The sequence below is a fragment of the Conger conger genome, chromosome 7 (genome assembly GCF_963514075.1).
Source record: "Conger conger chromosome 7, fConCon1.1, whole genome shotgun sequence".
NCBI lineage: Eukaryota > Metazoa > Chordata > Actinopteri > Anguilliformes > Congridae > Conger > Conger conger.
The window spans coordinates 34,534,432-34,558,822 of NC_083766.1; the positions used below are offsets into that span (position 1 = coordinate 34,534,432).

A 24,391-nucleotide genomic window follows, 5' to 3' on the forward strand; every position below is an offset into this window, starting at 1 on the left:
TTTCAAAACTAGAAGCTGTCATCCTGAGTAATGAGACTTTGTAATCCAATCCAACCTTAAATGTATTTCAAAATTGTTGTACAGCTGTACACTTTGAAACCAAGATTTAAGGACTATAAACACAGGCAGAGGGTGTCAACATTGTCAGTGAGCCTTTTTCAATGATAGGAAGGGATTTACAATGGTCTTGTAACAATATTTTAACACAAAGATCTTACCTAGTGTGCCTTTAACTTAACTTCTATTTTACACAGCAGTGATGTAGAGAACATACCGTGCAGGTCACCCAAAAACGGATAATTTTTTCCGTTTTAGTTTTGAAACACAAGAGATTCACCGTTTTTTCGTCTTTGAATTACGAAGGGATTACGGATTATCTGATAATACCTAGACCCTACTGCACGGGACAGGAGAGGAGGTATCCAAGAAACCACCACAAACAATTCTACAACCTACCAAACAGCCTGCTTGCGCACCTCTCATTCACACACAACATAAAAAGTAATGCAAGTATCAAGCCACGATTTCTTGGTATGACAAGCAAGTCGACAGACAAAATATGTATTTCTCATTGTACATAAAACAATCATAATTAGTTCGATGTTACTATAGGAGATGTATTAGCATATTAACCTACATTACTAACGAAGCAACTAACGTCGTGCCTACAGTGCGTCGTGACGCTTCAGTGTTTCCATGGCAGCAACGCTGTGTACAGGTGTCGAGATGGGTGAGTTTAATTACTGCTTTTTTTTTTACAAATAATGTATTGTTAGCTAACGTTAAGGCTACCAATGTGTTTGAGCCACGCCACTGCTTTAGGATAGCTAACTATCTAGATATATTGTTTTAACCGTACATTATCTAATAATGTTATATCGCTAGGCTAAATTTACTACCAGAATGTAACGTTACTATCAATTGAACTGCATAATTTTGCTAGCCGTTAGCTAACTCGCTTGCTAGCTACCATAACTACCTAAAATTAACTGACTAGCTAGCTAAGTTCACTCTGAGCAAAGAAGAAACACTATTTCGTAATTTAACGTCCGCGCACTTTCCATCTAGCCATAGTTAAGTTATGCGTCTGGCTTGCTCCAGCCTTGCCTAACGACGTTGCGTTATGTCACAAACTCAAACTGAAATAGCTAATTTAGCTAAGTTAACTATAGTTAGAAAGCTAAAACGTTAACATTATTGCATAGATTTTACTCAAGTAACGTTACCTAACTGTTAACGTTAACTGGTTAGCGCGTATGTTGGCTATAATAGTAGCTAAATACTTAGGCTCGCTAGCTAACTAGCTGGTGAATATAGCTATCGAACGTTAGTTAAAAGTTAGTCCCTTTCCTTTGCCAATAACGTTCGCATTTGACGTAACTACCTAGTGCTGATTTTTAATTAAAGTTAATGCTGGCCGAAATTGATGTTTTCTAACGCCCTTCATTTTCCTAAGCTAACTGAAAGTTACTTTTCGTCATTAGATATTTGAGTCATGTTCTTCCAATGGCTGAATTTTGTCTTTATTTCTTTGACAGAATTCATTTCCTACACGCAGCTGCCCCTGCATTAACCCGGATATCATACAGGTTGGATTATTTTAGATTTAAAAATAAGTTTAGTTTAATAACCGGTGTGCCTAAATAGAAGTGTTGTATGGATAACATCAGGCAGCCGAACTGCCAAGATGTAATTCCGTCTAGGGCATCAGAAGCAAGACCCAAGGAGGAACCAGAAAAATCCTCCCTTATGGAGGATGCACAGATCAGCCTGTGGAACTCCTTGGAGTCAGACACTGAAAGTCTCGTCCAGGAGAGGAGGTACCAAATGGAACTTAAATCTCGGATCCAACAGGCGAATGAGATAGTGAATGCAAACAGCGAGGGGTATGTGGATGAGAGTAGTGGGGAGGAAGAGGATGACTTGGAAGAACTTGTGGGAGAAGATAACTACATCTATGATAGCCTTGATGTCGCAGAATCCCAGCAAGGACAGATTAAAACAGTACCACATGACACCAAAGTTGGTGAGATACTGCAAAAGAAGCGCCAAGACAAGTTCGGGTAAATCTACGTTCTTTTATGCTCCATTCTCTTAATTGTGCCAGTTACTTCTACAAAAAAGGGATGCACATGATTTAAAACCAGTAATGATAAATAAGAGGTGCATTTGCCATTTACGGTGCCATGTGAGTATACACCATCCATGCAGATTTTCTTGAATGTTCAAGACGTTTTCATGGTCGTGATCGTTTATTTCAGTAGATGGCGCCATTGACGATTATACTTATATCAGCCCCAGCTTTTCATTGCAAATACTTACTTTTATTATATCATACGGCTCTCCAGCCCCAGCGCCATACATACCAATGACAACCCCTTCAACCTTAACACCATGGAAACCAATAACCCAATCCTTTCCCATTCAGTAAAAAGGGCTACGGCAGAATGTAGTGTGTAATGTCGCAATCTGTGGCTGAGTTGTTTTAATTTTAGTGATTTTATAATTCAGTGATTTCACTTCTTTCCCCAGTGTGTCAACGTGGTAACTAACACAACTGCAGACGTCATAGTTTTATTTTATTGAAAGACGCCTGTGTTAAATGAGTAAAATAATTACCTAGATTGCATTGTTTATTTATCCTTTATTTGTTTTTCCTTTTATTTGTTATCTGTAAAATGTGTTAATGATGTTCTTGATGATCTTTTAAAAATGATGTTGAGAAAGGCAAACAATATAATATTGAATTAATAAAGAAATGCTCATTTTATTTAATTATACATAGAATATAGAATAACTGAAGTAATTATCTATAATTACTATGTAATTATGCCAAAGCTTTAACTTTATATATTAGAATTGTGCTTGTGTGATGCCTGATGTACTGCACACTGAGAATAACAGTTCTGTTAATTGAATTTAATTAGCGCTCAGCACAGTGCTTTTGTGAAGTTAACTAAAGAGAGCACTCTTGAAACAATCCAGTTTTTCCATTGCTAAATAACAAATAAATGATAAATGATTAATAGCTTTTATTCACTTACTCGACAATGGAAAATGTTGGTGATTGAAAAGGTTGCAGCTAAGTGCCAGCAGCATAGGCTAATTGGGCTCATAGAAAACCTTGAATTTCTGTCATTTCCATGAAAACTGACTTAAATGAATGGAAATGTGATTGTATTTTGTCTGAGGTTATCACAATAAGCACTTGTTGTGCAGCCCATTAGCATGCATGCACCTCTTTTGTATGTATGTGGGAGACCCTTCATTGCACTGGTGCAACAAACCCAGGAATCTGAAGTGTGGACACTGGTCTCCTAGCACTGTTTGCGTCCCCCTAACAGATCTGTTGCACCCCTTTTGTCAACATGATATTCATTTTCAGGATGGGATTGCACTATTTATTTAGTTTTTATGGACCACCGCCCCTTGGAGTGGCACTTAGTGCAGTTTTCGTCACAGCGTGGTGACCAGGATATCAATGGGCCCGTTTTCTGTCTGCTACTGCGAAGCACCTCCAGCCAGATAATATTATCTCATTGTCTCAAAATTGTGTTAAGCTGAAATCAGTCACTCTGACGCACTTAGGTTCAGGCAGCTGACTCAAACTTTGCAGATGCACTTAGAGAGCTGTGATTATATCAAAGGGCATTTCACAGCAGTTGAAACCGCAAAAAAAGTACACCTTTCTCCCATGTTTTTGTTTATTTTCCTTGAACCTATTCCATATTTGTGGAGAACAAAGGGGTCAGAGAAATGTCCTACACAATACACACAGGTTTCCTGCTCTCGCTGGATTTGCGATGAAAACACAATAACCTAAGTAGGTTTTTGCATGCTAAAGACTTCACCCAGCTGTACGTCTGTAATGGGCTACATTCTCGAGCCTCTTTCAGTTCAGTCATTACAGTGCTGTTCCTTAGCCTTTCACCCTCATTGAGTGAAGTGCTTTACACCAGGACAGTTCTGCATATGGCATCACAAAACGAGAAGTAGGTCTCAGTATTCAGAGCAGCACAACAAAGAAGCACTCCGCTAATAATTTTAATGAGGCCTTTTCATCAATGCTACAAGGAGCACATTAGGCAGCAATTTCGATTCAGGGGCATCAGTGGCTCTGTTTTATTAGCTGAAAATTGCCTTTTTCAAAACTTGCTTCCATGGCCTATTCTTGATTTGCTTTGCCACAATACAAGGGATACAAACCGAGAAGAATCCCCAGAATAACTGTAAATATATGAATGCGTACATTACTCTGTAAATATTGGATATATAAATATTTTTCATTACAATTAATAATCATATTCTCTATGCAAAGTAGAGTTGTTTTTTTAAAGGTCTTCTGCTGCTGTAGCCTATCCACTTAAGAGGTTTGGCGTGTTGTTCTGAACAACAGCTGAACCTGTTGAATGCATCAACATGCTTTTATGCATTTAGGTTTATCTAATAAATTGCTCACTGAGTGCATCAGGCTGAAGTATTTTTTATAAAGAATGACTGTCACGATCACCCTTTAGTTATTAAGGTAAACATATGTTTACGGTTGGGCTGGCATTGTAAATAAAGCAAAGCCCCAACCACAGGAGTTCCACATTTCATGGAGAGCAATGATGGTCTATTCTCAAAGACTGAATTGCATCAGTCAATGCACAGCTACATCACTTGCACACTTGCTTTCAACCACAATCCTGTCATACTGATGGGTTGCCAAAAGTGTTCTGTTTTCTTGGAATTGTTCCCCTGCCAATCTGTGCCTCATCTCAAATCGTACATCTGCTCCTTAAACTTCACAGGTACAGACCTGCGGAGGACGAATATGCAGGCTTACGTTATGACCCCAACTGGAGGACCAACCTGAAGGAAGACAAGCTCTTTGAGGAAGGGAACCAGCTCTTGCTAGAGGAAGAGGGGCCCAATGTTTATGCAGATCCGAGTGATGAGAGTCCCTGGAAGTCGAGAGATCATTCTGGAAACGGAGAACAGAAAAATCTTTCAGATCACAGGCAGGCCCGTTCCATGGGCCTTGCAGTGTACATGGCACCAGACCGTCTCTCAGAGTACAAGTCCAAACGTCTCCCAGCTCCTCACTACACTCCCCCACAGAGGAACATGGCTGTGGGGGCAGAAACAACCCTATCGGAACAGCAGAGGCCCCAGAAGGGGCTTCACCGCACCGAGGACGCCTCTTCCAGAAGACCAAATGGTGTCCCAGCTGCTGGGAACCGAATGCATTCAGGAGAAACGCAGGTCGTCTCTCAGGAACAAGAGGAGTCTTATGAAGAGATGAATCAGAGGTATGCAAAGGAGTACCAAGTCTTCTACGAGCAAGAATCTGACCGTACCGAGAATTCCACAGACAACAGCCATGACAGCGCTTACAGTAATCCGAATCAGTCCCGCCGATTACCAAACATCAGGCAAACCAAGCCCAGAAAAGACATTGTGGAACGGAACAAAATGACACTGGGGGTCAGGAGAAAACAGGCCTCCTATCTTTCTGCACATGGTCAGAAGGGACTGAAGGAAGAGCAGAAAAGCCAGGTGCGTCATGATGCATGCATGTTTCTTACTCTCTACTGACTGCGTCTGTCCTGAGCAGCTCTAAATGACTGTTTTATGAACTTGACCAGTTTGGTTTTTGGCACCCAGTCTGGGGCAGCTACGTTCATGTACTTCCAGCTTTAAAGAGAGAACTCTGAAACACGTGGTGTCACTAGCCTGCTTCTTTTCACACTGCAGCCCACAACCAAGCTTGCATAGTATTTTATACAATATAAATCTATTTCAGTTCTGCTGCAATTCCATGCGGCATGTGAAAATGAGAACACCGATTTTTTTCATTTTGATATGTATGCTTCTGTAGTCAAGCACCCAGAAACTATTGGTCTGTCCAAAAGAATGTGCATGTTTTCTGTAAGGTGGACATACTGTGTTCTCTTTGACAGCCTTGAAAATATGTAATATCATGTATCTCAGTAATTTATTGGCCTATATACAGGATGGATATTACAAAGGTGTGAGGTGGTTCATTGTCCATTTGGGCAATTCCAGTCCTGGAGAGCCGTTGTGTATGCAGGGTTTGGTTCCCACCGAATAACCCTTACTAAATGTGCTAATTGGCTGTATACACCAACACTGGTACACGCTGATGAGATCACTGTAAAACGTTTTATCTATGAGTAGGGATACTAGAGCAGTCTGCAGTTGCCAGCCATGTGCTTAAAAAAAATGCAACTGCAATGTCAAATGGCATACATTTTAGGGCCCATTAAGGGCAGAATTTGGCATGAATATCAGAAACCGATATGGCCGTTGTTGCCCATTTCTGATTTAAATATTAAAGGTCCAATGCATGTTTTGAATATTTGAACTCTGTATTCTTATAATAAACCACCAGGGGGTGCACAAACATTGCAGATATCCCGGGAAATGCACACCATTCCTTTGATGATTTAAAGGTAAAATAGCTCTCAATTGCTCTTTGGGGGCCCTCAGTAGCCAGGCTATGACAAGAAAGTGGGGGGGGAGGGGGGTGTTGGTGGCTAGTTCATTCAGTAAATCATGAAGCTTCATACACAAATTGAAGATTTTGTGTTTACCACGTTTAGTTTGGAATGAAAACCGTTCTTATATGTATATCTATTTTAAGCTGCCAGACCTTAAATATTGACCAAGGGTTCTTCGCAAAAACATTTACCTTGCCCTATCTTCTCCGCAGTGCACAATGGTAAGCAATGCATTATTGTTTATACTATTTATCATTAAAGATTGCTCTCAAGAATTAAAATAACAACAAATAACAACTGTACAGACATACAGATGACGAAATATGCTTTCACTGGTTTGTGGCACCGGCTGAAATTGGAATAAAGAAGAAAAGCTTATGAAAATTGTCTACAATAGCAATGCCATGCCAATTGTATAGCTGTCTGAAAAGCAGTAAAGATATTGAAAGGCAAACGGTGCCATCTGGATGAAACTTGATGGCAAAAAATTACTTGATGCTCATAAATCTGATGATTGTTTTTTTCAGCAGCAGGTTGTTAACCAACTTTGCTGTAAGTTTATGCTCATAGAATTCAGGATAGGGTTTGGCGTCAACAAGTTGCATACTGGATCATTAAATCCACTCTGAATAGACACAGATTTGGCTTATCAGTATTGTAGCTGAAACCAAGTAAGCTTGTTGAGACGCACCTACCTCAAACACTTACAGTTTTTTGCATCAATGAGATTTAGGCTACATTTCAACAAGCTTTTTGAAAAGAAAACACAACTTAAAAAACAAATATCTCTTAACCCTGGATTCAGGCTCTCCTTCTTGATTGTTTGCGAATGGCTCATTTTAATTGATTCACCCAGGAGCACAGAAAGGAGTGGCATGCTCTGAATTGGGCTGGGAAATTAATTTGGCAGAGAAAAGCACTTTTCAATGGCCGTCTGCGCAAAAACAAGAGAAAGGGAAGCATGTCTGGTCATATGAGATTATCTGTACAACAGTGGCTATTAAGAACATCAGAGGAGCGGGGTTACCAATCGCCTTTTAAATATTTGTGCACCTGGGTATAATTGACTACCGTTGTGGGTCTGTGCACTGTGGCATGCATGTGTGCTGTATTTTCAGCGTTTGCTAACCCATCTGAGGCCAGCGCTAACATAATGTTTGGTATCAGTGCTATTTGCATACTCAAGGGCCATTGGTATTGTGGACCCACACACAACAGGGCTTCCCCCTCCATGACTGTCTGTGTTGTTGTCCCTGATTAGGCCACTGTGGACTTTCCTTTGCCTGTGCCCTACCAATATCATTCAGAGGGAGTGGGCAGGCTGGATAAGGCCTCTAGCACACCACTTGTCGGTTTAACAGATTCATTTTCCGCTAATGGTTTGTTTTGTACAAGGGCTGGAATGCAACACCAAACACACTTCCATGTTATATACAGTGGTGTGAAAAAGTGTTTGCCCCCTTCCTGATTTCTTTTTTTTTTTTTTTTTGCATTTGTCACACTTAAATGTTTCAGATCAAACAAATTTAAATATTAGTCAAAGACAACACAAGTAAACACAAAATGCAGTTTTTTAAATGAAGGTTTTTATTATTAAGGGAGAAAAAAAAATCCAAACCTACATGGCCCTGTGTGAAAAAGTGATTGCCCCCTAAACCTAATAACTGGTTGGCCCACCCTTAGCAGCAACAACTGCAATCAAGCGTTTGCGATAACTTGCAATGAGTCTCTTACAGCGCTGTGGAGGAATTTTGGCCCACTCATCTTTGCAGAATTGTTGTAATTCAGCCACATTGGAGGGTTTTCGAGCATGAACCGCCTTTTTAAGGTCATGCCAGAGCATCTCAATAGGATTAACGGCCAGGACTTTGACTAGGCCACCCCAAATTCTTCATTTTGTTTTTCTTCAGCCATTCAGAGGTGGACTTGCTGGTGTGTTTTGGATCATTGTCCTGCAGCAGAACCCAAGTTCGTTTCAGCTTGAGGTCACGAACAGATGGCCGGACATTCTCCTTCAGGATTTTTTGGGAGAAAGCAGAATTGATGGTTCCATTTATCACAGCAAGTCTTCCAGGTCCTGAAGCAGCAAAACAGCCCGAGACCATCACACTACCACCACCATATTTTACTGTTGGTATGATGTTCTTTTTCTGAAATGCGGTGTTACTTTTACGCCAGATGTAATGGGACACACACCTTCCAAAAAGTTCAACTTTTGTCTCATCAGACCACAGAGTATTTTCCCAAAAGTCTTGGGGATCATCAAGATGTTTTCTGGCAAAATTGAGACGAGCCTTAATGTTCTTTTTGCTCAGCAGTGGTTTTCGTCTTGGAACTCTGCCATGCAGAGTTTTGCCCAGTCTCTTTCTGATGGTGGAGTCATGAACACTGACCTTAACTGAGGCAAGTGAGGCCTGCAGTTCTTTGGATGTTGTTGTGGGGTCTTTTGTGACCTCTTGGATGAGTCGTCGCTGCACTCTTGGGGTAATTTTGGTCGGCCGGCCACTCCTGGGAATGTTCACCACTGTTCCATGTTTTCGCCATTTGTGTCCCAAAGCTTTAGAAATGGCTTTATAACCTTTTCCAGACTGATAGATCTCAATTACTTTCTTTCTCATTTGTTCCTGAATTTCTTTAGATCTCTGCATGATGTCTAGCTTTTGAGGATCATTTGGTCTACTTCACTTTGTCAGGCAGGTCCTATTTAAGTGATTTCTTGATTGAGAACAGGTGTGGCAGTAATCAGGCCTGGGTGTGGCTAGAGAAATTGAACTCAGTTTTGATAAACCACAGTTATGTTTTAACAGGGGGGGAATCACTTTTTCACACAGGGCCATGTAGGTTTGGATTTTTTTTCTCCCTTAATAATAAAAACCTACATTTAAAAACTGCATTTGGTGTTTACTTGTGTTGTCTTTGAGTAATATTTAAATTGGTTTGATCTGAAACATTTAAGTGTGACAAACATGCAAAAAAAGAAAAATAAATAAAAAAAAAGAAAGAAAAAAGAAATCAGGAAGGGGGCAAACACTTTTTCACACCACTGTAAACCTACGCCTTAAACCTATGGGGCGTCATGGCTCAGGCAGTAAGAGCAGTCGTCTGGCAGTCGGAGGGTTGCCGGTTCGATCCCCCGCCCGGGCTGTGTCGAAGTGTCCCTGAGCAAGAATGCTCCCCTAAATGCTCCTGACGAGCTGGTCGGTGCCTTGCATGGCAGCCAATCGCCGTTGGTGTGTGAGTGTGTGTATGAATGGGTGAATGAGAAGCATCAATTGTACAGCGCTTTGGATAAAGGCGCTATATACATGCCAACCATTTACCATTTAAATTCTCTGTCTGCTCTGCATTATAGACTAAACTATAATATATAAGAAAAATATATAAATACTGCCTGTTGATTATTACCTACTTGGGCAACTTATGAAGTGTGTATGGAACTAGATTTTTGTTGTACAATTTCTGTGGGTTCAGAAAAAACTATTACAAATACGCATAAGTTATGCAGCTTGTTCTAAGAAGGGAGATCCATACAGTATGGATTTTTGAAATTATTTTGGAGATCTGATGCATACCACAACACATTTTGACATTCTGTGGAGCTACCATAACAACAACAACAACAACAACAACCAGAACAACGGCAAGATGCAGTTATTACAAGCATAAATGATCAGTGTCTGACCTGATCTTCAAATGGTCTTGTTATGAGCTGCATAGCGGTTATTTCTTTGTCTTTGTGCCCTGGAACGGGAGGAGAAGCCTGCTGGGCTCTGTGTAATCGCATTACATTTACAGACATCATCCAAAGCACAGCTAAGTGTGCCATTTGGGTTTTTAAAAGGCACTATTTTGTCTTTGACTGAGAAAGAGGTGGGGGGGGGGGTGGATGGGTTCTTCCTCATTTGCTCCTGATAATTAGAGATGTTATTAAATGTACACAATCTCGTAATGCTCCAACTTTTGGCAGCAAGCGACCGGAGTCATGATGACATCCAGCAGAGGCCCTTTGATAAAGACAGAGGTAGCAGAGCAATCTTCTGCCATTGCACTCAGCCCGAGTCGCTCGCTGTCCCTCAGGCCCTCACTTCAAAGCCAGGAACATAATGTACAGTCTCTTAATAGCTCTAGACCCGGGCTCAGGGGCTCTCCGCCACCGTATGCCATACCGCCGTGTAAACACCTAATCAAGATTGCCCGGGCAGCCACAATAGCCACCAAATGCAATTGAAGATGCGCGGGCCTTTGAAGTCTTCATTGCCAAGCTGTGTTTCCCGGTCTTGAGGAAAATGACATGCTGCGATTGCTGCCCTTTGTTGTGGCCCCGCTGCGGGGGGGTTGGGGGGGGGGGGTTGGCGCGGTGGGTGGGGGATTGGGGAAAGGGGGCAATTACAGACCTCAATTTAACAGAATAGATATTACGCAGCTTACAATGCTCCAGATGCAATTTGGCTTTATCATTTCCTAGATACGATTGGGATTATTAAAATGGTTGACAAAAGGTGGGGGGGGGCGGCGGGGCTGGCAGAGGTCGCGCCACGTCTCTCCGCTGTAGGGTGTAATGAGGAGGCACCCAGTGCCCGCCACAAAGCCATTGACACCTGTTACGCCCCGCCGCACTCCGCCACGGTCCTGGCACCTCGGGGCAATGGTGTCAGGTGATGCCGCAACCTGGCTGCCTGCCACTGCCCCACGTGCCATTCGCCTGAGAGCTGGCCTTCCCTCCCTCAAACCCCCCCCCCCCCCCCCCCCCACAAAGACATTGCTATCGACTTCAGTCTGCGCCCAACCCTAAGCACACAGTCATTGAGGGGTCTGTATTTTGTCTAACTGCCAATAGTAAATTGGGTGCCGTGCTTGGGTGCCGTGCTGCCAACCACGTGTACCACAACAACTGTACTTATTTAGGAAAGTGAGATATGCTCTTAAGGTTCCCACCCAGAGGACTAGAAGATACAACATTTAATTTATTTGCTCAGCAATTGGCAGGCGAGCACACATAAGGATTCTTTTAAAGCAGCAATCTTGCATTGTTCAATTTGGAATTGACTTGGAATGTGAGCTTCGCATCTAAGTAGTTCCATTATTTTATTTTATTATAACATTTTAGTGTCTTTAGTTATCTTTTACTTACTGTTTTTGCTTGTGCCACGTGATGCTGTCTTTCTTAACATGAATAGGTCTTGTTTTTAAACCTGTCTACAAATACATTTCCCTTGGTGGGACATTAAAGTTTGACTTGACTTGACAGTTGGTACATTGTTGAGCATTCTGACAGGTGCTGTGTTATTTCTCTTCTGCTGTCGTTCAGTTCCACGTGTCAAACGACACAAAACACTTCCGTACACAGCTTGTGATCGCAATCTCATTCTCATGGCTTAGGTTGTCAAGAGTATTGAGCATATTTATTGGATTCCTTGTGAGAACTTTCCGAAAACGATACAGTGAAGGCTATGCACATAGACATGTTGATGAATTGACTAACTGAATTTGAGAAGTGTGTACTTCATACACACACACACACACACACACACACACACACATAAGAAGGTTTTGAAGGTGGGTAGGCCTCAGTGGAACACATCACTTTGTCACGAATTTTCTGAACAATGGTTCGATTTTTTTCTCAAAGGTGTACCAATATGAATTGCTCCCAGGCTACATCATTGTTGTCAAATATCAGAAAGATCTTTGAGGTCAAGGTTAAAAAGGGTCAATTTTCCCTGGAATGACCCTTTAGTCATTGACCCTTTTCTGTACTATTCTGTACCTTCCCTCTACTGAAACTGGATTTGAACTTCTCAAAGGGATCATTACTGGTCATAAAGGTTAACAATTGATTTGCACCATTTTCTCTAATGCTTTTAACAGGAATGGTAATTTGGAGATTGGCCTGTAATTATTTAAGGACAGTGGGTGGAGAGCATTTTCTCTTTCAAAATAAACCGAGAAGAAAATATGTGAAGAAACAGAGTCAAAGACTTCTTTCAGGGATCTGCAGGGAATGGTGCCAGGAGCACATGAAGCTTCATTACTATGATTTCACCTGAGGAAATTTGAGACACTATCAAAATGTAAAGATGCAGCATTTTGAATAGAAATAGACCTGTCTTGAGTTGAGCTTGGATGACCTGCATGATATTGTCTATTTTTTTTACAAAGCAGTTTTAAGATTTTTCCGAGGATGCTTCTACTCTGACACTTTCACCTCATATTTATATTTTAATGGACGGCAGAACAACGTATGTCCTTCTACTGGTGTGGCTTAACCGCAGCACTTAGGCTATGTTAACTACAGGTGATGGAGTCTTCCCCAGGTCAGGTGGGCTCATGTATGAGTGTGGGGTTCAAGTCCCATTCCAGCTCAGCTCTGAGGCGATTAGCAGCTATCACCCGTCTCTGAATGTGCCTGTAATGGAGAGGCCAGCACCACGTGATGAGTTCCCCGCTTACCTGCCCTTTCCGTAAATAGACAGATCAGCATGGTGGTGCATTTATTGATGGATATATTACAACTCAATCCACTCACTGCAGCTTGATTTTCTGTGACCTTCGCCTATTCACACTTTTAGAATTAGCAGCATTCAATAACGAACCCTTCAAGCTGTCAGTTCCATCGATTGGACCGGTTTGCTCTTAGCAGCCAAGGGGGCCCGAAGTCAACTAAATGATTTTCATTACAGCATTAGTCCTAAATGTCCTCTGATCTGCTGCTTTTACAAAATTTAAAGCATCGCAACATGCACAGGACTGTAATCTGAGTATTTATGACATATTTTTCTGAAATGAACAGCATGAATTCATGTATTTTGGTAAATTTGGCCTCCGTTGAGTCAAGCCATGTTGCGCTTTGTCCTTTTCTTTGAATAATATATTCCTGCAAGGGTCTCCTCTTTTTGTTTCTCTGTTGCCACACAACAATGAGGGTTGGGGTGAACATAAAATGTTGCATTAAAAACTCATAAAATCAAAACCTATTTATCGTCCCCTATCAGGACCTGCTCTAACCTTTGTGCCGCGCTCTGCAAGATCCTGAGCGGGGTGGGGGGCGCCGGGGGGGTTTGCCAACCCATTCCACCTTCCCACCTTCCATCTTCCCTGTTTTCCTCCCATAGAGGTGGCACCCTTGGTGGCTCGCCATGTGGCCTATGGCTAGAGCCAGCCCTGATTTGAATGCATTTCTACAGATAAAAGTAAAGCGCACTGCAGTTTTAACAGGTCCCCTAATGGGTGAGAATGAATGTAAGTGAATTGATTGCTTGCGAGTTCGCCCTATAGTTTACGGCTTGAAACCAGGACTTTTTATTTGACAAATTGAATTACTAATTTTTTTTAAAATTTGTGCATGACAACACCAAACAAGCCAATGTGATCACAAGTGAAACTACTTGTAAAATTGAAATGAGTTTTCTCGCATGCACTTTACTGTACTCTATGAGAATAACGCAGCTGTGGTTGAGAAATAAAGTACTGTAAGTGGAGGGAAAGGGAATTTGCTAGCTTTGAATAACAATATTAAGTCTCCCAACAACAGCCGGGTGAGGCAGACCTACAGAGAGATCATGCCTTCATACCAGTTGACCGCATTTCTTTCAAAGCTTTTGACAAGAGTCATAGCTTTGTGTGCCATTCTGAGGGATGGTTAGATGCTGAAAGGCCTTTCTCCATTTGTTCATTGCACACATAAGAAACCAGTTAAGCGACAACTCGGATGAAGTGCTGTGTTTCTAAAAAAATGAATAAAATAAAAGTAATATGGCAAGGTTATTTGTATAGGTTATTAGGTATGAGTCAGTGGATATCATACTTGATAGTAACACGCCTTTTTTATTTTCTTGCCAATGTTGCATATTTTGACAATTTTTATTTTTTATTTTTGTATTCTCCTGCATTTTTTTGCAATGGAATAGTCAGTTTGCTGTGCCTTAAATCGTGAATCATGGTAACTCATGGTTTCTATATAGGTCCACCACTTTGTTCGTGCAAATATAATCAGAATTCTGTGGTGTTTTTTAATTTAAAAATTAGTTCAGGAAAGATGAAGCACTTAGGCCATCTTGTGGCATGTGCATCAGATTGGATGTTGGGTGTTTGCCATTCTCTTATGTTCATTATTCACCTTTTAGCAGCAGGGGTCTGACGCTGTGGAAGAGACAACTGAACATCAGTATTTAAACCCTGAACTGAGGTGGCAGCAGAAAACACAGAGGCTGAAGGTAAGAGCAGGCGCTCATAATCTTCTTCACAATTCTTGAAAATTTAGCTTCAAATGTCGTAAGCTCTCTACCTTTTCTCATTTCCTTTGGTTTGTGCGAGGCATTTTTAGCCCAAGATGAGCTTTTCCACAGTCTTAAGTTTGGCAGGATTTCATTTTCGCAGCGACAGACACAATTTCTGCTGTACTTGTGGAGGCACAATGGAGCCCCTGAAATATGTGAAAAGGAGGCTCGGCAGCCGAAAGAGGGACGGGAGGAGCATCATTATTTTGAGCACTTGAGCGGTCGCCCTAATGCTGGCAGGGAGAGGCGCGTAAATATTTTCCCATTACAATGGTGAAAGCTGCTGTTTGTCAAATCACAGGCATTAGATGCGGAGGCACAGTCAGTAATCTGCCGGAATAATCTCGTGAGTCCTCTGCTCGTGGCCCAGTGCTGGGGGGAAAGAGAGGACGGAGAAGAGAAATGGGAACAAAATGATATAAAATCCGCAGCAAGCACACCACCCCACCCCGCTCCTCACCTCACCTATGGCAATAACCATGACGATGATGACATTGATTATGTAAGGGAAATTATTTACCCTAATTTTACAGCCTTCCAGCTGCTTCCCACAAATATGGTAATAAAGTGCACAAGAAATATCTTCTCATTTCTACTCATGATTAGATTTTGTGCTTTGCGCACTAGAATTTTCCATTAGTGTTCTTGCAAGGTTGATTTGAGATGTACTTGCTAGATGGTTCCTACCTACGAAGTTAATCAAATCTTGCAGGAGGAAAGATTTTAAATATTTCCCTGGTTCTTCAAATTATTACAGTCATTCTTTTCAGTGGTCATAGTAGTCAGTATGTTTATGGATTTTGTGTTGCGTCAGTGCTCTTGACACAGGTTTTTGCATTGCATAATTATTGTAGCTTCATACTTCATACTTATTTTAAATTGAGTAAAAAAAATCGGATGCAGAACTGAATTAAGCGTTTGTACAGTTGTCCTGTTTCGATTGAGCTGTAATAAACCCGACCCCAATAACTGACAACTCGCAACAGGTCCACAGAGAGAAGAAGAAGGGGAAGAGGGAAGGAGACCACCCATGCCCAGGTCCTCCCGGCGGCGACCTCAGGGAGCGGGGCAATCCCAGCGTCCCCCGGGACGGACACGGTCCCCGTCAGCGCCGGGGACAGGCCGAGGTCCTGGTAATCGACGAGGCGGACCACGGCGACTCGCCCCTCTCCCCGACACCGCCGACATCGCTGTGGCCACAGGGCCTCTCGCCCCACACGATGAACCCTCCCACCTTCAACCTGAACATCAACCTCAGTGCATCAGGAGACGGGGTCCCAGGGTTCCTGGGCCAGGAACACCAGCACGCCAGCCTCAACCTGTCCCCTCCCCGCGGTCCTTCACTGCGGTCCAGGCCCGCCATTTCTTACCACAATCCCATGAGCGGTCACTATGACCCAGCGCAAGTGGTCTACTACGGTCCTAGGTATCCGCACTCGGCTCCACAGGCAGTTCTGCCCACCAGCTGGTTTCCCGCTCAGAAGATCCAGGGGACACTGCCGCAGGGCAGCAAGAGAGGACCCAGGGACGTGCCTCCACTCTGGGACCACGACAGTCACTCGCTCCAGGGAATGGATTCTGACCGCTCCTGGTTAGTTTGAGTTCCTTGTGTTTGTCATAGCGTGTGAGGAAAGAATAGTGCCTCAAATGGAGATCAAGTACACACTACCGGTCAAAAGTTTTAGTACATCTAAATTTCCAAAGAAAGAATTTAACACCTTTTTGTTTTGCAAAAGAAGTCTTACATTCATCAGTGATAACTGCTGAGCGTATGGCGTTTTTTCTACAAGGACGGTTTTATGGTTCTGAGGCACCCAACACTGCTGTAGAAATGATCACAGATGTGCTGCACTTGTGGATTGCTTCTCCTTGACCTTTCTGTCCATTTAATCTCGAGCTAGCTTCTAGTGTTTTTTTTTCTTTTTTCTTCTCTTGTTGAACAATGGAGATAATTTGCTTGCCTGTTTATTTTGCCAAATATGGCGTTCTATGAACTGCAACATTTTGGTCACTATATCCTGTGATGTAAAAGATTCTTTTTAGTTTCTGACTATTGACTTCTTACCTTGAAGTCGTACCATTTGAGTTAATTTACAGAAGTTAAACTGCTTGCATTCAACTCATTGAACTCACAGAAACAGATTATTAAAAACAAAAGTAAAGTCTGCTAAAACTTTTGACCAGTAGTATAAACCATTCAACTGGAGATCAGACATATCAACCACTTCCTTTCCTTACACACTATGTCAGACGTGTGTAAACGGAGTGGCTTATTTGTCTGGTCTCCAGTGTGTGAACTTCATACCTGTCAGCAAATAGTACTCCCTGGAAACAGAAACCGTGATCACGTCCAGTACCCTTACACTGCTTGGATATACACCTTATTCTAGAATTGAAAGTTTGCGTCTGAATTCCGGATTGTTGGTGGTTGGTGCCTTGCATGGCAGCCAATCGCCGTTGGTGTGTGAGTGTGTACAGCACTTTGGGTAAAGGCGCTATATAAATGCAGACCGTTGAGGCAGTAATGGTTTTTGTTCATTTCCCAGGCTTGGGCCTGCCACGTGGCAGCCTGCGGGGGACTGGAGTCTGTACCTGAGTCCAGGTGAACAGCGTATTGAGCTGCGGCCCCCACACAGGCTCCCAGCGCAGAGCACAGGGTCTTACCCCCTGCTCCCCCCGATCGGGGAAGCGGTGGCCAGCGACTCTGAGCTGAGCGGCCAGAACGCCAGGCACAACATAAACGGCATGCAGCGGAGCATCTCAGAAGGGTACCTCGCTCAACTGGAAAAACAGAGGCAACTGAAGGAGAAAACGGCCTACAAGGTGTGTGTGTGTCTGCGTGTGTGTCTACGTGCATGTGTGTGTCTCCCTACGTGCGTGTGTGTCTCCCTACGTGCGTGTGTGTGTCTCCCTACGTGCGTGTGTGTGTCTCCCTACGTGCGTGTGCCCGTCTCTGCATGCTCGTGTACATTTGCATATGCTTCATCCGTTCACTGTAATAAGTTTTAATATTAATGGTTCAAATATAAAAGCCCTATCTTGTATATATCCCTGTTTATTCATTAAAAAACCTGAGGTGAAAGTGTGCTCTGGCAAATCATTTACAAGAACTTCCATTAAATCAGGGCCTTGGTCTGTATTCACGGCCGATTGGGTCATTTTAGAAATCGCCAAAGGACATAATGAAATGCAGTATAAATGGTACTTGTATTACAAACACCATGCATTGTATCAGAAATAATGTCGTCTAATGAAGTCCGTTACAAATTGAATGAATGAGGAGGCCTTTTGATGTGCACATCAGGGTAATTGCATCAGTAATGCACGATGCAGTTAATTGTTATGAGATGATGACATAAGACACGGTCACAAAGACTTACATGAGCGTATTAGAGGGTAAGGTGATTAGAAGAAAGCCATGTCTTTGAGTCCCAGAACTAGTCCCTTTGTCATTTGTCAGAGTGAACCCTGCAGACGTATCCCACTGGAGCCCAGAGTCACACACAAACACACCGCAATGCTGCACAGGGACATTCGCCTTGATGAGTACGGCTTTAAAGAGACGTCGGCAAGTTCATTTGGGCTGTAGTCAGAAACGCACACACATACAGGCGGGCGCCTGCATACAGACACAGGCTAGCTTTATTAGTAAATGTGATAACCTAAAATACAGTGTCATGAATTACAGTGGCATACTGTAGGACTGTACATATGAGCTAGAAAAGTTTGCCGAAACTTCTGGGGACTTACACCCCAATATTCGGTGTACATCCCAGTGGAAGCCGCGTCCCTCCCCCTGGCTTCATCCGCCCTTGCCGGGGCGACGTTAAGGGCGATCCCGCTAGCCCCACCAAAGGGAACATAGTCCCTCTGACATCGTGTCTGACAAGATTTGGGGATAAATTTCTTAAAAGCCATGAAGATCAGAGCGGGAAGACAGCGCCGCGGTCTCCGTGACCAATGGCTAATTTAGGAGTGGCCCGAAAAGCGTAAAGGAGCCAGTCTGATCTGGAATGATTAGCCCCTTTTGTCCTGGACGGCTTGTGTATTGCAGCTGGAGTGCACCTCAGTCGCACAGCAGATTAACTGCTTAGCCCAAAACGGCGGGAAGCTTCTCTCTGGGCCCTGGGACTCTTCACGGGTGTCCAACACAAACACTTGTTCTCTCCCTCCCTCGCACTTGTGAACAACCACATAACGTTTTCTCCAATATTAAAAAAAGGAAGAAGGAGCGAAGATTAGGCCCTCAAGCTTTCAATATATGAATGTGTGCAGTTGTGTGGACAGATGTGTGTGCTCCCTAATATGTATATTTTTACTAGTTTGTGTATTGTTGCAGGCGTACACTCTAAAAGACTACAAAGCCCTCAAAAAGGATGTTAAGCTTGGTGGACTGGGACCAGATTACAAAGTAACACCAATTACAGTAAGTGCCTTTCCCCCTCATGCCGACAGAAATTACATTTGTCCGCATCAACCGAAAATCATTTTGCTAGAGTTCCGAGGGTGGTTTTAAACATGTAAAAATACAAATGGGACCAAAAGATTACGTTTGAGGGATTTTCACTTTTGTAGGGAAATGTCATGCAATCAAAGAGACCATTACAACGGCAATCCATAAGTGCTTTTTGAGTTGTTGTAAAGATTGCGTGTTTGTAACATGATAATGGAGGGGGGTGTGTGGCCAGTGAAGAAATAAATGAATAAAGTAAGGTCACACATATTTTTGTGACATGTTAAATAAAAACCTTTTTTCCTTGCTTTAAGTTGTGTGATTAGTGAAAGTCCTTTATCAGTCTGGCTGTGGGAAGTTCACTGGCATTCTTCATGACTCTACCCTTGTGTCTATGTGTTCTTAAGTATGTGTGCACTAAATGGACCACATAGTGGATTGGTTTTTGAACATGTTTGCTAGCAGGGTTAGCCTGACAGATCCTTTTCTCTGAATGAGAAGGGAGTGAATAGTTGGTTTTACACCTCACAACAGAGAGATGACCCTCATGGGAGAAGGGTGTGCATTAATTAAGTCGTCCTTTTGTTGCTACCAACCTCTCTCTTTCAAAAACCGCCAGGCGGAGAAAATTAGACGACGGCAGCAGTATTCAGACAAAGTCCGCGAGAACAACAAGAACATAAGCAGAATACCCTTTCTGCCGACCCGAAACCCTTGCCCTGCGGGCGGGGACACCACCGAGAACATGGTTCCCAGGATGAAGGTGAGGGTGCATTCCTGGTGAGGGCTTCGCATTCATTTGACAAGGTGAACGTTCACTAGCGTCAGCGCTAGCGTACTCACAAGCATCTGTTCACAAACATTCTGTTCACCGCGAATGTTATCTAATGTTTTTAAAAAGGCACAGCAAAAATGACTAGATATAAGTAGCAGTTTGGAGTCCTTTGGCTGTTCCAGTTCATTTTCATAACATGATATTTATTCTCGACTTTTAAAAACATTTGAAATCGATTTTGTTGTTGCATCTGACTTTAAATAAACATCAGAGAACGAAATGAAGCCTTGAAATCAATACAAGGGAATATAGGTAGCTGGCTCTGACCGTTCTCCTTCTTGACTTCTTCACGATACACAGACTGAATATTCCCCCTCTTCTCCTGATTTCCACATTTACTTGGTATAGTACCAAATGCAACCATTTAGGTCCTAATTACTGGTTATTCGGTTTCTGTTTGACTTAGAGGGGCACAATCCGACATTGGCTCAGGCGGTAAGAGCAGTCGTCTGGCAGTCGGAAGGTTGCCGGTTCGATCCTGCCCTGGGTGTGTCGAAGTGTCCCTGAGCAAGACACCTAACCCTGACATGCTCCTGACGAGCTGGTTGGTGCCTTGTTGGCAGCCAATCGCCGTTGGTGTGTGAGTGTAAACATGTGTATGAATGGGTGAATAGGGAGCATCAATTATACAGCGCTTTGGATAAAGGCGCTATATAAACTCCAACCGTTTACGATCCAAACCAAAGGCAGCCTTATCTCTCAAGGTGAAATGTGAAGGCCTTATTGTGATGGAGAGAGACACCTATTTGTGTCAGATAATGGGACACTCACCTCGTCCCCCAAGCACCAGAAGCTGAGTAGATGTTCCATTTGTGAACCGGGCCCAGATTTTGAGCCCGCTCTCCCCCCTTCCCCCCCTCGTTCTTTTCCGGAAAAGGCCCTGGAGTACGCCAGGAGCATTCCAAAACCCAAGCCTCCCGCCGAGCCGAAGAGCAGCGAGAGGGACGGTCCCCGGGACTTCCTCCAGGAGCGGGCCCAGTACCTGGAACACCTGGACCTGACCCAGCTGGCTCGGCTGGAGATGCTGCAGAAGCGTCACGAGGAGGAGAAACAGGTGGTGGCTCATTTCAAAGCCCTGCGTGCCGTTTAATCTGCCATTGATTGTTCTGTCTCGGGAGATGGCAGGACACGTGAAAGGAACATGCCCACTTTAGCTTATTGACCCTGATATGAGATTTATAGGCACTTAAACAGAGGCTGCCTACAGCCACGGAATACACCCTTGAATGATTGATTGAACTATTTTTTGCAACATACTTCAGGTTAACAGATTTTAGTGACACTAATACATCTTTAAATTAGTACCCTTTGACCTGGTAGTACATGTTATCCCTTTTGGACTCCTATACCCTGTATGCTGTTTAACATTGTTTGCGTCACTGTGTATTTCCATGTTGTGGGAATAATTGATCTATTTTCGTGTGTTTAACCTCTTTTTATTTTATTTTTCTCCTGCGTATATACAGCACAAAATATGTGCCTTGATTAATCTGTCCTATCCTCTGTTATTTGAGGGGGAAATGGGTGCCCTGTGCAATAGTACTGTTATGTGAGTTTTTAAAAAGAATTCTCCACGTGTCACATGGACAAACACGTTGGGGAGGAAGCCGGCTCTCGCTCTCATTCGGGCCTAAAGCGGCGACGCTGCGGAATAGAGCAGCAAGCGAAAGGCGTCCCTTCGTCCGTATCTGCACGCCTGGGGAGAGGCCTGAACGGGCAGGCCGCGCTGGCTTCATCACAGGACGGCACTCTGCTCTTGTTCTGGGGTCCAGCCACTGCCTCCTCCATTCACACAGCATGCACCTGGCGCTGCTAATCTAGTAATAATCTGCGCCGTTTTTGTTCCCCCTCCCTGATTATCCCCCGGAATATTTCCTCTTTCTGCCCCCTCCTTTCGCCCATTAAAATAAAAAATGGGTCAAAAATGGTGACACTTTGAAGCCGTCCTGATTAGGCCCAGCAAACTTGTTTTCTATATTTTAAAGTGATAATTCTACCCCCCATAAAACAATCTCAAGCACCTATTTCTTTAATGGAACCTTTAGATGATTATCAAAGAGCTATTTACCCATATGTAATATTTTAATTAGATTATAGTCTCTATTTAACCCATCATAGCTCCTTTGATGCTCTGTGTTTTTAGCGTTAAGCCTCTGAAGCGAGGGACTGATAAATACCGGACCTTTTGAATTAATGAGAAATGATGCCTTTCCTGGCCCAACTCTCTTTGCATCTGCACCCCCCTCCCTCCTCCGCCGCCATAGAATTGAGTTAATTGAAGGGGTCTCTCGCCACGACACATGAAGGAGGCTGAATTAGCATCCCTTTTAGCACTGACACAGCGCCTTTGATCTGAGCACAGGGCTGAAGGAGGCAGCAGCCCCCGTGAAAATGAGCTGATGGCCTGGCTATTAGTTGGAAATGCAGATGCGTCCATGTGTTGCAAAATGCTTAATCTTTTAATTGATCACCTTCCGCACGGCCCATTCTCTTCACGCTTTTTATTTTCCCAGTAAATCAGAATCACATTTTGGAAACAAAATGAATTGCTTTTCAAAGTCGGGGAGGGGGGGTGGGGTGGTAGGGGTAGGTTCTGCATATTCTCTTCTTTTCAGAGAAAAAAAAAATCACCCCCATTATTGTAAACCTCCCAAATGAACGGGAACTGCCTCCTGCTACACATTTAAATGACTATATAAGCCCCTCTAATGGTTGTCATTTGTTGTGAAAGGCTGTGTGTGTGTGTGTGTGTGTGTGTGTGTGTGTGTGTGTGTGTGTGTGTGTGTGTGCGCGCGCTTAATGAGACTTCTCAAAAGAAAAGGGCCGAATGTGCACCTTGCTTCTTTTGATGTTCTTGTTAAATACTAATGCAAATTGTTTTCCTTCTTTGTTGTTGTTTTGGGGGAGAAACTCCAAAAAAATGCAGTAATGATCTCATTTAAAAGTTCAATATGTATAGACAGGGACGTTATAAATCATCAAGAGGAGGCTTTGAAAATGATATAGACAGCTTGCATTTCTCCCTACACTGCTAGCAAGTATTGAGCTTCCTGTATATTGGAGTACTGTAATCATTTAGAGATGACCAGCCTTAGCCTTAATTTTGGTCAAATATAGTTTTAGAATGTTGTTTTAATTTGAAGATGAAGAGTATTGGCATCAGGAAAACTTCAGTACCGAGAAACAAATGTGTAGGCTTGATTCACAATGGCCGGCATTGCTGAGATGGGTGTGTCTAAAAGGACTGCGCCCTCCAGGGATGATGGCGACCTGACGACATGCTGCGTTTGGACACATCAGCTCCTTGCTGTCTTCCCGTTTTCACAATGGAAAACAGCATGCTAAAAACACCTTTGGATTACAACCAGAAGGTCACATTTTACAGTATATTTGCCCAAAATGACTGCTTGGCTCCTTATTCATATCCAGCTATTTGTGTTGAACAAAAAAAAATCGATTTATGTCTGATTTGCGATGTTCAGCTACTGCACATAAATGGTGGCATATTTGTAAACCATTATGTATGTGTAACTACGCCACGCGTTTTCCCAACTAGATTGCTTTTACATAAATATATGGTTGAGGAAAAACTGTTTAAAGGTTTTTTAAAAAAGATATAAAAATAATTATAATTACATAATCAAATGATGTAATGTCATGACTGGAAAACAACTTTCTTAGAAGGAAACAAGAAAATAGTTTTATGTATATTTTGATTAACTGCCTGTTTGCAAAACAATTTGTTTTGTGAATATTTTGTTTTTACCTTCATGTTTTAAATCTACATGATTAAAACGATATAAGTGTATACATTTCGTTGAGTGTAATTCAATATAAAGAAGCTAATAGTGTTTTTCAAGTTGCCTGTGTCGCCATCAATACCAACTACGTCCCTATCTTGAAGTTAATCCATGGTCCATTACAACGAAATGTCTAGAAGACAGTTACGGTGTTTAGTGTTCCTGTTGCGAAACGTATGCTCTTATTACACGCATTTCTATTGATTCACAGGTCTTACAAACCACAGGTCATGCGAATACCGCGGTTTGGTAAAAGTTATGTTCTGTATTGTAACCAGGCAATTACTACGACGCTAATGTCTGCCGGTATGCGCATGCCTTCCCTTACAGGTTTATGGTTTATTCAGGCCATTGGTAAAGTAGCCGACTTTCTCGCATTTCTTTCTACAGCACCGTGAGCCGACTGATGACTTAATTTGCCTATTTAAAGTCATGGATAAATCCATACCCTAGACATAGGCTAAGAGACCACACACCAAAAAAAAAAGAAAAAGAAAAAAGGAAATTACGGTAATCCTTGC

The 24,391-nt window shown here is 42.8% G+C and overlaps 1 protein-coding gene across 4 annotated transcripts; it reads left to right on the plus strand.

The window, feature by feature from the left end:
* The first annotated feature begins 669 nt into the window (after window positions 1-669).
* Window positions 670-22,628, plus strand: jhy (junctional cadherin complex regulator). 4 transcript variants are annotated; one of them, XM_061249879.1, is made up of 9 exons: window positions 670-730; window positions 1,539-2,063; window positions 4,794-5,541; window positions 14,630-14,719; window positions 15,769-16,373; window positions 17,329-17,605; window positions 19,122-19,208; window positions 19,855-19,998; window positions 20,948-22,628. In XM_061249879.1, exons 2-9 carry the CDS (start codon window positions 1,657-1,659, stop codon window positions 21,158-21,160), a joined length of 2,571 nt encoding a protein of 856 aa, XP_061105863.1. In that variant the 5' UTR covers window positions 670-730; window positions 1,539-1,656; the 3' UTR covers window positions 21,161-22,628. The 4 variants fall into 4 exon arrangements, with proteins under 4 accessions (XP_061105863.1, XP_061105865.1, XP_061105866.1 ...); XM_061249881.1 differs by having other exon boundaries at window positions 14,633-14,719; XM_061249882.1 differs by having other exon boundaries at window positions 14,636-14,719.
* The last annotated feature ends 1,763 nt before the right edge of the window (window positions 22,629-24,391 follow it).